At 36.8% G+C, this 15938-nt stretch overlaps 1 protein-coding gene across 1 annotated transcript; it reads right to left on the bottom strand.

Moving 5' to 3' along the window:
* Positions 1-10536: 10536 nt before the first annotated feature.
* Positions 10537-11715, bottom strand: LOC149261329 (putative clathrin assembly protein At2g01600). Its single transcript, XM_089368512.1, has one exon. The coding sequence runs from the start codon at positions 11713-11715 to the stop codon at positions 10537-10539; it is 1179 nt and encodes a 392-aa protein (XP_089224638.1).
* Positions 11716-15938: the final 4223 nt, after the last annotated feature.

Genomic DNA, 15938 nt, shown 5'->3' with positions numbered 1-15938 from the left:
TGCATTCCATCCAAACTAAACAGAGAGTTAACACACACTTATGTCATTAAATAAAAGACAAGTTACTATTACGAGGAGGTCATGGAATCATAGTGAACCTAGTTATGGGTGAAGCTAATCAAAATTATGTTGGTAGAAGTACTAATTATAACCTACCAAGATTGCCCTGAACTGCTCCTCTAACATTATAGCCTTTGTTGAGGAGTTTCTTGACCAACCATGAGGCAATGAATCCCCTTTCTCCAGTCACACATACGGTTTAATTTGATCTCATGGTTTATTTCATATTGCAATCTAGAGGAAGCAGTGAACTATAAATGCCTAGAAAGTCTATTATTTTGTCTTCCACCTAGATTAAACAAGGGTCGCAAGCAGCGATAGTCCCTACTGAGTATGAAATTTTTTAATCGTTTAATAAATCTTTAGATAGTGATATAATCGTGTTCTATCATGCAATCTTAGGAACAAATATTTGTAGAATCCATTATTGGAGGTAAGGTGTACAACATATGGATGGCTAAGTCGAAATTTCATACTTTGGCCACTCTTTCAGCATCAACACTAAAGTGGATTGGCACCACTACCTCCTGTAAATAAATGACCCATGACAATCCACCACAAAGAATAAAGTAGTCTCCTCCAGTCCAAAGTACCCAAGCAACCAAGTGAAAGTACCATCTCCAAGATAAGCCAAATCCTCATGAAGAGTATCTGAGTACCGAGCCAAGTCGAGTAGCCACCTAGGTAGGACAATCTCTTCCGTATGGGTAAGCTTAGGCCAGGGAAAAAAAATCGAATAAACTTCATGCCCTACTTAAACTAAAAGAACAAGAGATATTGTCACTTAGAGCCAGATAGAATCTGGCACCTACTAAGCACGTTGACTTGGCTGACTTGACAGTCGTTGCAGAGAAAAAAGTGTTATAGCATTGAAACTCTTTGGAGGAGGAGTGTTGGAGCATTGGAGGCCTTTGTAGGAGCACCGTAGGAGGATAATTCTACCTTTGTTTAGGAGCACTGAACCTTGGACCCTTGCTTGATAGATACCTAATTCCCGTGATGGGACCTATACAGAACAAAGGTTTCATACAGCACTGGATGCAATGAGGAATGATGCTTACTTACATTGATACGAAATTAGAGAAACAAAGCATTAACGCACATGGTGCAACATGAAAAATAAGTTGCTTAGCTTATTGTTGTTGAATTACGTATATAATGATGCAATCATTTCATTATTACTGCTTTCATTACTTGCTTCAGTTTTGGCTTATTATATTACTGTCGACTACCACCCCACCTATATATGGAAATTGTCTAGTGATCCCCCCATTCTGGTAGATGATTTCCATCATCCAATAAATCAAATCACTTACGAGTCTGTTGTACTATGTAACAACCCCCCCATTTATGGATAACAATAGCTAGGTTAGAGATATAAATGGGGACCCTTTTAAAAAAAATTAGTTTTTAGCATAATAAAGCCTAACTCTAAGAAATTGCTTTGAAAAATCTTGCAAAACATCCCAATGATGAAATCCTTATCGCAAATCGCACTTTTCATGTGACTATCATAAAACACCTTTAAAAAACTACGATACACAATCAAACCTCCCGCTGGGATATCCTGATTATAAGCACCTTATCATTTTGCAAATCACACTTCGCAAATTTCCCAAGTAATTAAGATATGCAATTACAATGCCCATTAACGAGTTGTGAAATGTGATATTGCGACAATCGCAATTGCATTTCGCCTTATAAGTAAGCACAATGCTATATTGTATTCATTTGAATATTGCGATATGCGAATAAGAGCGATAAGCGTGTGAAATAATTGCGTTTTAAATACAAAAACAAACAAATTGACAAGTTAATAAATATTTAGCAGCCCAAGGAGAGATAATCATTTTCCAAGTTATGGGTAGTTAATGTTGAGTATCTCATTAAACCTTTCTCACAATCTGAGGTCATTTCAGAAATGCTTTCAATCTTAATTGCCCGATATTGTCTACGCTGATATATCTTGTCCATTTCAGGCAAGCTACAAAAGACATGTCATTGAGGAAGGTGATGCAGAAACAAAAGAAGCAGAGTGTTGCGGAATCCGAGTTTATAGAGATGACTCCCATATTCTGTGATACAGACTACAGCTCTGATGGAGGCGTGACAGCTTGGGAGGTCATTTACAATAGGCTTGATGACGAACGTCCCAAGATCACTGTTACAAGAGCAACAACGGACTCAACAAGACCTTCGGGACTTCAATTCAAGGATGTTGCCTATTCTTTCCTGCATATGATAGGAGTGAGGACTAAAATCCTCCCATACATGGATATGATTAGATGGGTGGTCGAAAACCTCACCATTCAAGATAGGCAATTCAGGAATTCAAGAAACGAACTCATGGGATCGTTCAGAGCTGAGGACATGAAGAAAATGTATCATATACCTGATCCTTAGGATATATATGATAAGACATATATGGCCAGCTTCACAAATAAGAACCCAAACCTCTTCAAGCTGATTCAAGGCTGGAGAGTATTAAACAACAAATTCAAATTTGACAAATCGAGTATGTATGTTATAGTCTCTTTGGCAAACCCTTACAACTATGTAGCTACTATGTTATGTAGACTACATGGGTTGCCTAATAATTCTAAGTTTTCCATAGAATGGGTTCCTCTGATTGATGCTTGCGTTAACTCCCACATCATGAATTGGGCCACCATCCTATCTGACAACCTATCCACCATCATTACCGAGTATTAGCAGAAGAGAGCTTCCTCTTAAGAGAACCTTCCCCCCCTTCTATTTTTGTGACTACATTATGGACGCCATTTGTTTCTGCACTGCATTTCTGACCATGGGTTGGAAATGGACCTTACAGGATCTCTACCCTATCCACCTCAATCATAAGCCAATATGGGAGTCCCATTATATACCTCATTTCTATAAGATATGTCATTCTGTTGTTTTGCCCTTGAATCAAATGATTTTCAATAATAAATCCCCCAGGTTTTCCCAAGAAGCCGCAACAGAACTTCTAGCTATTGGTAAATATTTTATTGAAGAATGGTTCACCTACATTAAGGTTTTTGGTAGCACAGCCAACCCACATGTCCTACCTTTATATATTTTTGATAAATTGTTAGCAAGGGAAATCGCTTACCAAACCATAGGAAAAGGCCTAACTAAAGTCCTCAAAGAAAAAAAGAAGTTAATATGGCCCTCTTTTCCTATCAAGTGTGGTTCTTTTGATTTAACAAATTTTAATCATGCCATTAAGGAGTCAGAAAACATGGAAGCCCTCTGGCTTCATACATTTCCGAAAAGGAAATTCGATCCACACAAGGTAGCAAATAACATCACTACTATAGTAAAGCTCAAGCCATACAACCATGAGGATAATGATTTTGAAGACTTGTTATAGTTATCCAAGTCCTTCGAACAAGCGTTCGAATGGGCTAAAGCGAACCTAAGTCCTGAAAATTTTGAAAGATTTCGGGAATTCAGAAATGAAAGGCTCGCAGTAATCCCACTACACTTGTTGAAAATTAAAGATAAGCCTACACCAAGTGTGACTTTTAACAGTGAAGGACCTAGTGCTCGCATAGCGTCTCAGGTGAATACTGAGAAAACACCAGATACGGGGAAGGCCCAAGAGATAGCGAATACAGCAAAGTCTAGCAGAAAGTGAGTTGAGAAATAGGTTCTGAGCACCCTGCCTAAAGAAATCAATTCAGAAGTCAAAAGCAGCAGTTTGGAATAGGAGTGGGATCAGTTTAATCAGAAACTGCAAGACACTCCCAAAACAACAGATACCCAAGAGGTAATGGAGTGTCAAACTCCTCTACATATTCAGGAGAATATAGAGTCCAAGTCTATGAATGAACAACCCAAACCCATGGATGAGTAGTCTAAACCTATGGATGAGCAGGCGACAACATCCCAGTAGACTAAGATTATCCCTGCTCTGCCTACATCAGAGATCATCTTAAAAGTGACCGAAATCCCACCACTTGATGTGTTCTACAGTCCTCTCCATAAGGAAGTAGTAAGAAGACAGAGAAAAAGGAAAAGGGTAGAAACACCTGAGCTCCCAACTAGAAACGAACCCATGGACATAGTTTGGAGGGGCATTCCTTTCAACCCAGTTGAGAACTTGACTAGATTGTCACAGTTCATGGGAGAATACGTAACAGCCACTATGGACAAAGCCATTGAAGTCTCTACTTTGTTGAGAGAAAAGGAGGAGAGAATTGCACAGCTCGAGCAGCAGCTCGAAGCAGAGAAAGCAAATGTGAACAAACAAGCAGCCGAACAGCTCGCCGAATTGCAACAGAGCATGGAGGTCCTCAAAATAAGCCACCAAGCTGATATATTGGCTAAAGACATGCAACTCCAAGAATTATAGCAAGCCATGGAAAGGTATAAGGATATTCCTACTATTGAGGAGTACATTAAAGAAGCTCTGGAACTAAATTCCCTCCTAACGAAACAACAGGACCATTTCTGCCAAAAGATGTCACACATTACTCCCTATCTAACCACTAGCAACCAGCTGACAGATAAGGCAATTGATCAGAGAACCGAGTTTACTGATCTCAACACCAGAATCTCGAAGTTCATCGAATGGCAGGAAACAGAAGACAAAAGGAATTCTAATCTGCTTGAAATCGAGGAGACTCACAAAGACATTCTTTTCACAGATTGGGATACAAGAATCAAGCAAGTTGAGCTAGCAGTGGCAAGGGCAGCTGGGGTATCAAAGAATATAATCAAGGCAGTGAACCACACTCTGTTTTTCACCAACCTGCTAAAGGAAGGCAGTCTAAAGGAAATGCCCGATTTGGGTGCTTTGCATAAAAGCTGGTAGATAAAGAGGGAGACTCAAAGGGAGGCAATCACAAAATTGACCAAGACCAACTGGGAGTTGTATTGGCAATACCTCGTAAAACTGCACAGCCAGATCATGACCCTCAATTTTTCACTTCATTTGACTCAGCGGATGTTGCCACCTCTCACCGATGCGATTTTTGCAGGACAACTCATGACACATTTTGGGGCACCTCCTCAACTCAAACCAATGACCGATATTTGTGATTTGAAGGACAAGCTGGCAGACAGCAAGTCATCATCTTAGTTCTTCTCATCAGGCCACTGTTTATTTTTAGAGTTAGTTAACTACTTAGGAGGAAGGTTGTTTGAAAACTCCTCAATTTTTGTATAATCTATTTTTGCACATTAGTTAGAATAGTATTTATACCCCTCTCATGCATTTAGAGAGGGGTCCAGAATTTTACCAAAAACATTTGCAAAGAATGCACTTTTGTAAGTTTGTGAATGCTTTGGTGGAATTATGGAACATGATCATTTCTTTTAGATATCAAACTACTTTCTTTTATTGATGCACTATTGTGTTCTTGGGAGATAATTTGATTTGAAGAAAGGAGTTGATCCATGTCATTTGTTAAATGAGCATAACTTTGAACATATGGTACTGTTATCGTGTATGATTGTTTCTGTTTTCTTTTAATCAGTGATAACACTTTACTTTCGTGAATTATGTGTGATATGTATTCTTTCTGTTAAGCGTTAATTACACTATTGTATGATGCCTAGCTGAAATTGTTAATTTTCATATATATAACTCATCATATATGCGATATATTTTATCAATTTCTTTGACTAACTATTTAGTCAAACAAATTATCTTATACATTATCATCTCTATTTATGCGTGATTAATCTTTATTATCACATGTTAAGAAGATATCTATGTAGATCACATATCACACAGAAATACCTGAGTTTATATTAGAATAAGTTAGTTAGAAGGTCTGCATGATAGAATAGGTCATTTAGATTATCATTATTCTATTTTCAAACACTCATAAACCACCCATTCTCATATTAAAACCCACACTAGGAAACTGGTCCCATTATTCCCAGCCAGAGCCACCACTTTAAACAGAAAAGGAGTTGTCTTAAGGTTCGAACCAGGTGGTTATCCCCCATGTCACAGCGGTTTTCAAGCCCGTGAAAAAATTCCTAATTTGCAACCTCACACACTTGTGACGTGGTCCTATTCTTGGGATTACATGGGCGGTTTCGATCCAACCAACCCGTGCTAACCATTTTCAGAAGCAATCTATCGGGGATCAGATACATGGAGCTTACTGATATAGAGTTAATAAGGGTGAGAGTACTCATAGTTGTAGTATTAGCTTTAAGCTTGATATCACATTAGACTAAGCTCTAAGTTGAATCTAAGCTCACATAGTCACAGTTATGGTCGTGTTGGGTGGATCGAGAGAGTCTAGTTTACAACAACTTTCTTATTTACAATTACACTGTTAAATGGATTCAATTCACCCAGGTCATTACGAGAGATATTTAAATACACCCCATTCAAATGACGATGACAAGAATGAAACAACCCTAGAGAGAGTATGGTTTACAACAGCTTGCTTATTTACAATTACACTGTTAAATGGATTCAATTCACCTAGGTCATTACGAGAGAGATTTAAATACAACCTGTTATGATGAGAATGAAAAAAGCCTGGAAGGAATAGTAGGCATTTCAGCTTACCTCCTCAACATAATACTTCCCCTGGTGATCACCCCATTTTAATTTGATAGAAGCATCTCACCTTGAGCTTAGAAAATGAGGATTGATTGTTTCGACAATCCACATTGGAGGTAAGGTTGGACATCAGATGAATAGGCAATGGAGTGTGAGGTGAGGCAGTTCAATGAACTACTCCCTTTATTGTACGGTAAGTTCTGCAAATTTCCTAGCACTATAACAATTAAAATTCATTGCAGACCTATAAAAAACCATAATACATGTAGAGATTTTCACTTACAAAAAATTTTGACAATTGAATTAAATAGAAACCACCATGATCTAACTCTGTGGTGCCATGATTTTTCCACTTGTCTACCCCTGTGGGCCCACGACTTTACCACTTGTCCCTCTTTTCCGTAACTCGACACCCAACGTTCACTATGCACTAACGGTGCTTAAATATCTTGGGTCATTGTGCTTATCTCTCTGCAACTCGAACTAGGGTGGGTATTACCTCCTTAAAATGTGCAAAACTCTTAGATAAACCTTATTTCTATTTCCTACCACACTGAACCAAGAAACTTGAATTCTTCAATTCACCTCGCAACCATATACACTAGAAAATTGTCTCGAATCTGCACTGAACCAAGAAATTTGAATTCTTTTATTCACCTTGCAAAGATATATGTAGGAAAAATGCCTCGAATGGTCGTTGTATTGAGCAGTAGACTCACCCGAAGATATGTTGGTCTATTGGCGATTAGGATTCTTGTGTAACAATAACATGGGAAATTTGAAAGAGTTGAAAGGGTTGCAGTTACAAGAATGGCTAGCTAGTCTTTCCAACACCGAGCAGGTAGTTAGTTAGATTTTGTGGGGATCTCAAGTTTGTTCCAGGTGGTTGCACCTTCCTTGAAGAGAGGGAACAAATCTGTTTGTTGCAGATAACATGTTCACCATCAAATGAGCTCATTGATTACATCTAACTACCACTTGAATTTTTTTTTGTATGTGAGTAAAGTTCATTCTATGAATTTGCAAGCTTTTAGTTTACCTTTTTACTTTGTCTGCTTCAGTTTACTTTTTTCTTTTCCTTTTCTGTTACAAGTCTACAATTCCTTAGGTGCTTCTATTATACATATGAGGTCTTTCCTTAGTTGTTTCTATTACATGTATTATATGTGTAAGTATATGGATTTACTTTCCGTTGTTCTTCCTGTTGTTCTTGTTTTTCTTTATGGTTGGCCTGATCTTTATCCCTTTTCCAAGAATAAACACTTACTAAGCTATGACATGGATGGAAGCAAAATAGTCCTATTTAAAAAAATGGAACAATTAGCTTAACAACCAGATCTGTCATTATCTATCTAACCAGGGCCTCTCCTATCCACTCTCTATTAGAGTTGGTCTACACTTGTGAACCCTTGAATAAAATAACAAGCATTTCGACCATAATCTGATATGTACAAACTATGTATGTTGCTTGAAAGCCCAGGGTACAGAAGGTTGACAGTTGGTTAGATGTTGTACCAACAAAAATTGTGATTTAGTCACCTCAATTTAAGGGGTAATATCTGAACATAAATTTCAGATGAGAAAATTGCTCCATTGTGTGCAATTGAATTTTTTGCAGGTGGAAAGAAGAAATAGAAGGTTGCTCCACTGTCTACAATTGAATGTTATCTAAAATTGAATTAATATTCAATTAGTTTCAAGCATAGAATAAAATTAAATATGTGCACAATAACACTATTCCTACCTGAATTCATTTGTTGATTTGATTTTGTAGGGGGAAAGAAGAAATAGAAGACTGCTCGGGTAGAGGTGGTGAAGGAGGTGATCAAGCTTATCGAGATAGAGAGTTGGTTATCCAAACAAAGAGTCGATTAGATCATTAGAAAAAAGAAGCAATATGTTAAGATTCTTTAACTGTGCAAAAATAAAACAGGTCCATAAATTTGTGTGACTATTATACAATACGTTGGAAAACTAATTAGTAGCACCATAGCTATATTATTCGCATACAATCAAAGGACTCGGAAATTATAGTTGGGTGAGGTCAAAATCTCTCTAAAATAGCAAGCACAGACAAACATATATGAAAACCACCCTGCAATCGGCAGAAATATATGCATCATTTTGTTGTAAGTTATATGCATCATTGATTTTTGAATGAAGCTCTTGGGTTTTATGAAGACAGGGGACTTGAACGATGGCCTTTGCAGTGGAGGACAAAATTTGCTTGGCTCGCTTACATGCCCAGCGAAGCCTCCTGAGTGTTATTGCATTTGGGGATATGCAGACATTGTATTTCCTTTGAAATTCCTGTAAAAAATGTTGAACCAACCTATTGTAAAATTCTTCTCCAAGGTGCATGTCTCTGCTCACTGCCTTAATCTCCATTCTGTACTTGTTAGTTTTAAGCACAACGACATCCAAAGTCTTTCTACCCAAATCAAAGATGAGAACATTCTTAAAATTTTCATACCAAGAAGCCTTTCCATACTAGTGAAGGAGGTGATGCGGTGAAGGTGTCCAGAGGTGGGTTGGAAAGCAATTCCTCACGAGGTTTGTCTGGTATGCACAAACAAGAAAATAGGGCTTGCACGAACAAACAAGCAATCAGCAAATAGGGAGGAGTGTGAGCTTGGCATGGGGCAGTCTAAAACTAGTTTCAAAACTTTGCATTAAAAAGTAAACATCAAAACATTACATAAAAAGTAAAAAGCATCCCATTAAATTGTTGGACATCAAATTGTTCCAACTTTGGATAAAAAGTTAAAAATATTGCATGACTTTTTTGAAAACTTGGTTAAAAGTCCGTTGAACATAGAATGTAGCCTTGGGACAAGTGAAGGTTCCAATAAGAGGTTGAAATCAAAACTTTGGGAAAAAACTAGGGGAACAGAAATTGCAAATAGAAAGTTTGGATAATTTTTGGTGGAGCAGAATTTTTTTTAGTCAAAATATGGATTAATGGTCGATCAACCCTCTAGCGATTGCTAGAGTCCCTACAGTGCCCAAGGCAGGGACTAATAAGGTCCATTATTGTCTTATACAAGGCAATGACAATAGAATAATGGATAAGTGGCCAACTTATAAAAGAATATTTTGATCCATCCATTTCTTCCTAATCAGCACTATGTTATTTAGACAAATCTAACAGAGTCAATAGTATGCTATTTAGACAGATCCAGAGGAGTTATAAACTTGGATTTAAGAAGGCTAATATTCAAGTAGTTCTTAAAGGCAAACCCAGAATTCAGAAGCTTCATAACTCAGAAAAATGTAACAGACAAGCTTCTCAAAGCCAAAAGCAGTGATAAGTAATATGAAAGGTTGGTGATGAAGCTTCATAACTCAGAAAAATGTAACAGACAAGCTTCTCAAAGCCAAAGGCAGTAATAAGTAATATGAAAGGTTGGTGAGGGGCATTGCACTACCCATTAACTATTATTAACTATTAATTAATTACGAGCATGCTACTATTATTAATAATGAATATGATAGCTGAGTATTATTCAATCATCTAGCATTAAATCTGAAAATAAGAATGATACAAAGTAGAATCTAGGGTATATATATATATTATATACCCTAAAAAAATTATGTTAAATTTTAATTTAAAAAACTACATCATCTCAATATATAAAAATAAATATATATTTTATTATAATCGAGAATGTATATGTATCTTTCAAAAACTCCTCACTTATAATAAATTTAAAATTAAAATTAATTTATATTTTAATAAAACCCGACTATTTTGATACCACCAAAATTATTATCAAGATAACTTATCTACGTAGCACACCACACTACTTTCCCACCATTCAAAGACTGGCTGTGGACCATCAATTGAGATATAACATGGACCAAATGTCAAAACATGGTAATCATCAATTCACTTTACACAACTATACCACAGGCACATACCCTGAGCTTACATTTCAAACAGCTCAAGAAGTGTTCTTTAAGTAGTCTTCAAACAGGTTAAGAATCCCATGAACACGAGTTATTGCATCACTCATTGATACATCAGCTCCATTATCTTGGTAAGTTTCTTCAGCCCCATCCTGCTGAATCTCTGGGTTCTCATCAGCAGCTTCTTTCTTGGTAATAAGATGTTCCTCGGTCTGCTGAATCTCTAGATTCTTCTCATTAGCTGTTTCTTTCTTGGTAATAACATCTTCCTCGGCCTCTGAATGGATATGGATAGAGCTACGTCCCATATAATTTTCCATCTCAAAAAGATGATGCCTGTATTCTGTAATGTAATCCTTTCCTTGAGTAGGAAATGATTCAGGAGAGGGGTTGTCAGTGTGGGCACCATTTGCTACAAGCAATATACATGATCTGCGATAAAAGTCTGAAAGCTTCTTCTCAGACTGTTGCAAAACACGTTTATAAACCTCCACAAGGCATGCAGCTTTTTCTGTTGGCATCTCATCCAGGATCTTGCAGACGCAAACATTAAGGGCTGCATTGATACTGAAGCATTCCTTCATGAGTAAATCCAGGACGAACTGAATGAGAGAATTATTTGCAATGGGGATCTCATGAAGATCGCAGTCCAAGAGGCAGTCAACGAGTAGTTGCAGGGACTTCATATCTCCCAAAACCTTTTTGACTTCTATACCTTCGGAATTAATCATTTTATTTGCGAACCTGAGAATCGTGGTGCAATGAAGTCTGCGAGCCAAATAGGAAGAGTATTTGCGAACCCAGAGAGAGCATTGCCGGGCGAGGGGAGTGGAACAATCCTCGAATTGTTGGGACGTGCAGGTGATTAGGGTTTTATGAGAGGACTTCTGCTGCTCGTCTTCATGAGTGAAAATGGGAGTGTGACCGTCCCTGAGCAAGCGATGAATAAGTGCCAAGGTCTTGAGAGTGACCATCCAGTTCTTGGTTCGCTTCAACCGAGTTTCCACCGCATTTCTCAGATGTTGCAGTAAATCGGAGGATTGTGTTGCAGCCAAGGCAATGAGAACGTGATTTTCCTTGGGCGGAATGTCGTTGTGGCGAGTAGATTTCAGAACCGCGATATCGATATCTGCAATCTTGCTTATGAATTTGGCATACCCGATGTTACCAGCGTCCTTCAGCGCCCCTGCAGCTTGTCTCGACCACGACTCCATCCCCGACACAGATTACTACTCTTATCGTTCGTTAATTCCATGAGAAAAACATGAACATGCGAGTGATTTAAATAACTTTTCACGATACTAAATTAGTGTCACAACCTTTTGATGGCTTTGCCGACGAAGTGTTTAATTATTTTTAATTAATAAATTATATTAAAGTAATGCATTTTTTAATGGTTGTTGAGATGATAGTTTATTCCCTGGAGACAGGCATGGGAGGGCAATTCTCATTACCAAAGGACAACACCTTTTTACATATGAATGCGGTCTTGCATCTATGGTTGAGGTTTATGCATTTTTTTATAGTTTTAATTTAGCAATTTGTTTGAAGATAAGTAAACTAACATTTTCTATGGAGATTCAAGTTTCATCAACATGTTAGAAGATAACTCAATGAACATTTCTTGGAGATTCAAATTTCATCATCAAGCATATGGTCACCAAAACTCTACTTTTAAATATTCATCTACTTTTGCACCAACTTTGAAGAGTTAGATTGGTTTCATATACTTTGGGACCACAATTTGGTAACCAATGCAAAAGCCAATAAAGCTTCAAGGAAAAAAGGGGTTCCTATATATCAATGATCGGTGGTATAAACAACCAATCTCATAGTTAGCCAATGAACAAGCAATCCAATAAGTAGCCAACACAAAAGCCAATAAGACTTCCACGAAAAAGGGGGAGTTCTATAGATTGATGATTAGCGATATAAACAACTAATCCCATAAGTTACACTTCGCATCACATGCTCTTGAATCATTATAGTAGATGGTGCTACACAAATCCTTCCTCCCCTCCATAGCAAGGACTTAAGCACAAGAAAAGTGAGGCTATGTTGCATGCTCCTATTCCATTCCATCCAATCTAATGAATGCCCTATGCAATTCACCTAATAGAATGGTGGAAAAACAGCCCACCTCCCATTTGGTCTCAAGTTTCGTTCTCTTAGGGTTGTCATTTGGTTCTTTAAGGCTAAGTCAAGAAATTCTCAGGCATCTTTGATCAAACATTTTTTTTGTTTATTGCTCACTTCAATTACTCATTTCTAGTTTGGCTACAATTTCTCCCATGTGTTATTTTCCTTCGTCATCCCAATTCCCTCTTTGAATCTCTTTATATTGCTAATTGTGCACCATAATAGCTTGGGAATTGTTCTCAATAAATTAGGCCTTCTTGTCCAAATTCCTCAACCAAAAATTTCTCCTTCTAGTCTCAATTACTACTAGATATCTCTAAGGGCCTAAATTCCATGGATCGTATTGAGCTCTTGGAACGTCGCCTCTTCCTCCAATCACTAGAATCAACCCTAAATGATATATCCTCCTCCTTTAAGTTATATATGGAAGCTCCCAAAAAACAAGATTCTAGTACCAATATCAAGCATGAAATTGTGATGGGAATGTTACTTCATGATGCGGGAGAATCCTAATAAAATGAGTATTTTTCTAAATATATGAAGTTTTTAAAGAATTCTAAATTTTGTAGATTTTTAGAAAATAATAGAAACATTATTTTTAGAAAAAGTTACGATATGATCCTAAAATCAAGAGGCTTTCTCTCAAGTTCCTCAAAAAATTGAGAACAGGAGTTATCTCTTGAGAAATTCTAGATCTTTTATTCTCAAGTGTAAATAAGATTGTAATAATTCACTAGAAACCAAGAAAGGTTCTGAGCCTTTAAGAAAATAACGGTTGTGTTTCATGAGTTGGTTTCTATGTGTCACCATTTTGGTAACAAAGCCTATCGATCCCTCTATGTTTCACATTGTTGCACTAATTTGTAGTAAGTTGTTTTCATTTTTGTTTTGTTTAGCTATAGTTTTAGCACCTGAGCAACAAAATGAAAACATGGTGAGCACATTGTGAAAGACATGGATAGTAAAAGGGAGAGATTAGTAAAAGAAAATGTCAGAAATAATGAAAAAGAGATAGTTGAGCTAAAGAAAAGATTGAGTATTTTGATGACACTACTAAGAGAGAGCTTGAATTATGGTTGGAAGCTTAAGAAAAGAGTTAAATGGCCTATTTTGAAATTATATGCAAGGAAGGTGATACACAAGGTGAAAGTGTGGGTTAAAACAGAGGAAAAACTTAGTAGAGTTGCATATGGATAGAGATCCATGAAAATGGAAGGAGTTCTGATTTGTCAGCCAGAGAAGAGAATAATGCTCAGAGAAGATGATGAAGAAGATGAGAGACTTGATGAAAGTCTTATGGAGTGTTGGGAGGATTTAGACCAACACAAGGAAGAGATGTTAGAGGCATCAACAAAGATGAAGGAGTCTCATGATTTTGAAACTAAGGATTTGTGTGTGTATGCAAGTTATGCAGGCTATGAAGATGGGAAACCACTAAAGGCTATCATAAAGGAAGAGAAAAATGTAGAATTGTCTCAAGTAGGAAAAAGTGAAAATGACGGAGGAAAGAATATATTAGCATATGGAATGAAAGGTAAATGTTGTAAAGTTATTATTGACAGTGGAAGTACTAACAATTTGGTGTCTATAGAGACGATGAAGAAGTGAAATCTAAAGAGGACAATGCATCTTACTCCATACAAAGTGTTATTGCTATAGAAATGACACCAAATATTGGCAAACAAGCAATGTGAAGTAGAGTTCCAAATTGGATACTACAAAGATAAAGTACTTTGTGACGTCATTCACAAGGATGTATGTTACAATCTGTTAGGAAAACCTTGGCACTATGACAAAAAAGTAATGCATGATGCAAGAAGAAACACGTACACTTTTGAAAAGGATGACGAGAAACACACATTGCTAACACTAAATGATGAAGGTTATATGGCACAAATTAGTAGTCAAGTGTTAATGATGAGTGAGAAGGATTTTTTGAAACAAGACACTTAAGAGGAAGCAATATATACATTACCTAAGGAGACTGAGACAATTGTTGAAGTAATCAATTTGCCTTTAGAAATCATATATTTTTAAATGAGCATGATAATATGATGACTAATGAATTGGTTGGTGAAGTGTTGATGAGAGTAGAGATAGATCATCCAATGACATCTACTGTAGAAGAGAATTTTCAAAAAGAGATTAGGATGAACCGAAATAGTGAAGAAATTGCTATGTGTGAACAACAGAAATATGAAGAGGAAGAGGTCGCCTTGAGAGAGAACAACGAGTTTTGTGTGAAAAACTAAAATTGATCTTGAAAATAAAGATTGTTGTGAGAAGGTTGTGGAAGATGACGTACTTGTATATTTCAAAGTTAACGAGCATAAGCAAGTGATACGGGAACAATTTCATGCATGTGAGGTGAAAAATGAGATAATGGAGTGTATATATGCAGAAGAAAAGAAGGAAGGACAAAAGAATAAGAAGACAACTTTCTTCCAAGTTGTCGTGGAAATTTATTATATGGCTAAGGATGGGCTTCAAAAGCCCGATGAACAAATTGTTTCCTTTAACATGGTTGCTTCATGAGCAGGTGAAATTGAAGAATATAGGAACCCATTGAAGATAAAAGTCGAAGAAATAACTCATGAAAAGATGTCAGCTATGCGAACAAGATTATTATGCTTTACCCAAATTCGAGAAGAAATCAAGGTTCCAATTCAAAACATTAGAGTCAAATTAAGAAGAAAAACATTTCTATATCCAACAAATAGACATTGGGATCCACGAGGAAAATAATTAAAAATATCATCCTATGCACTTGAACTATTTCAAATCAAGACAACAACAATGAAAAAAATTATGGACACGAGTCCATGAAGAATTTTTTCACCAAGAGTCTCATGAAAGAGCATACTAATAAAATGTGTATTCTTCTAAATCTAAGAAGTTTTTAGAGGATTCTAGAGTTTGTAGATTTTTAGAAAATACAAAAAAATAATTTGTTTTTAGGAAAAAGTTATGATAGGAACCTCAAATCAAGAGGCTTTCTCTCAACTTCCTCCAAAAATCGAAGAGAGGAATTATCTCTTGAGAAAAACTAGATTTTCCCTTCTCAAGTATAAATAAGATTGTAATCATTTGTTGGAAACCAAGAAAGGTTCTAAGCCTTTAATAAAATAAAGGTTGAGTGTAACAACCCCAGGTTAAAGTTTCATGTAATAAAGGGCACTAAAGGAAAAGATAAGACCAAGGTCATGGGACATGTATTCCAAGCTGAATGGAGGGGGAAAACATTATAGTGGGCATCAGTTGTGGTTAATTAATGGATATGGAAATTGGAAATGGAATT

This window comes from Pinus tabuliformis, chromosome 6, assembly GCF_031772625.1.
Source record: "Pinus tabuliformis cultivar Carrire ecotype Pingquan chromosome 6, CPIR1, whole genome shotgun sequence".
Lineage (NCBI taxonomy): Eukaryota > Viridiplantae > Streptophyta > Pinopsida > Pinales > Pinaceae > Pinus > Pinus tabuliformis.
Note: the sequence above shows the minus strand (reverse complement) of the source record. Positions and strands in the feature narration are given on the sequence as shown.

Excerpts from the sequence above, each read along its gene's own strand:
- LOC149261329 (XM_089368512.1), bottom strand. The coding sequence starts at position 11,715 with ATGGAGTCGTGGTCGAGACAAGCTGCAGGGGCGCTGAAGGACGCTGGT.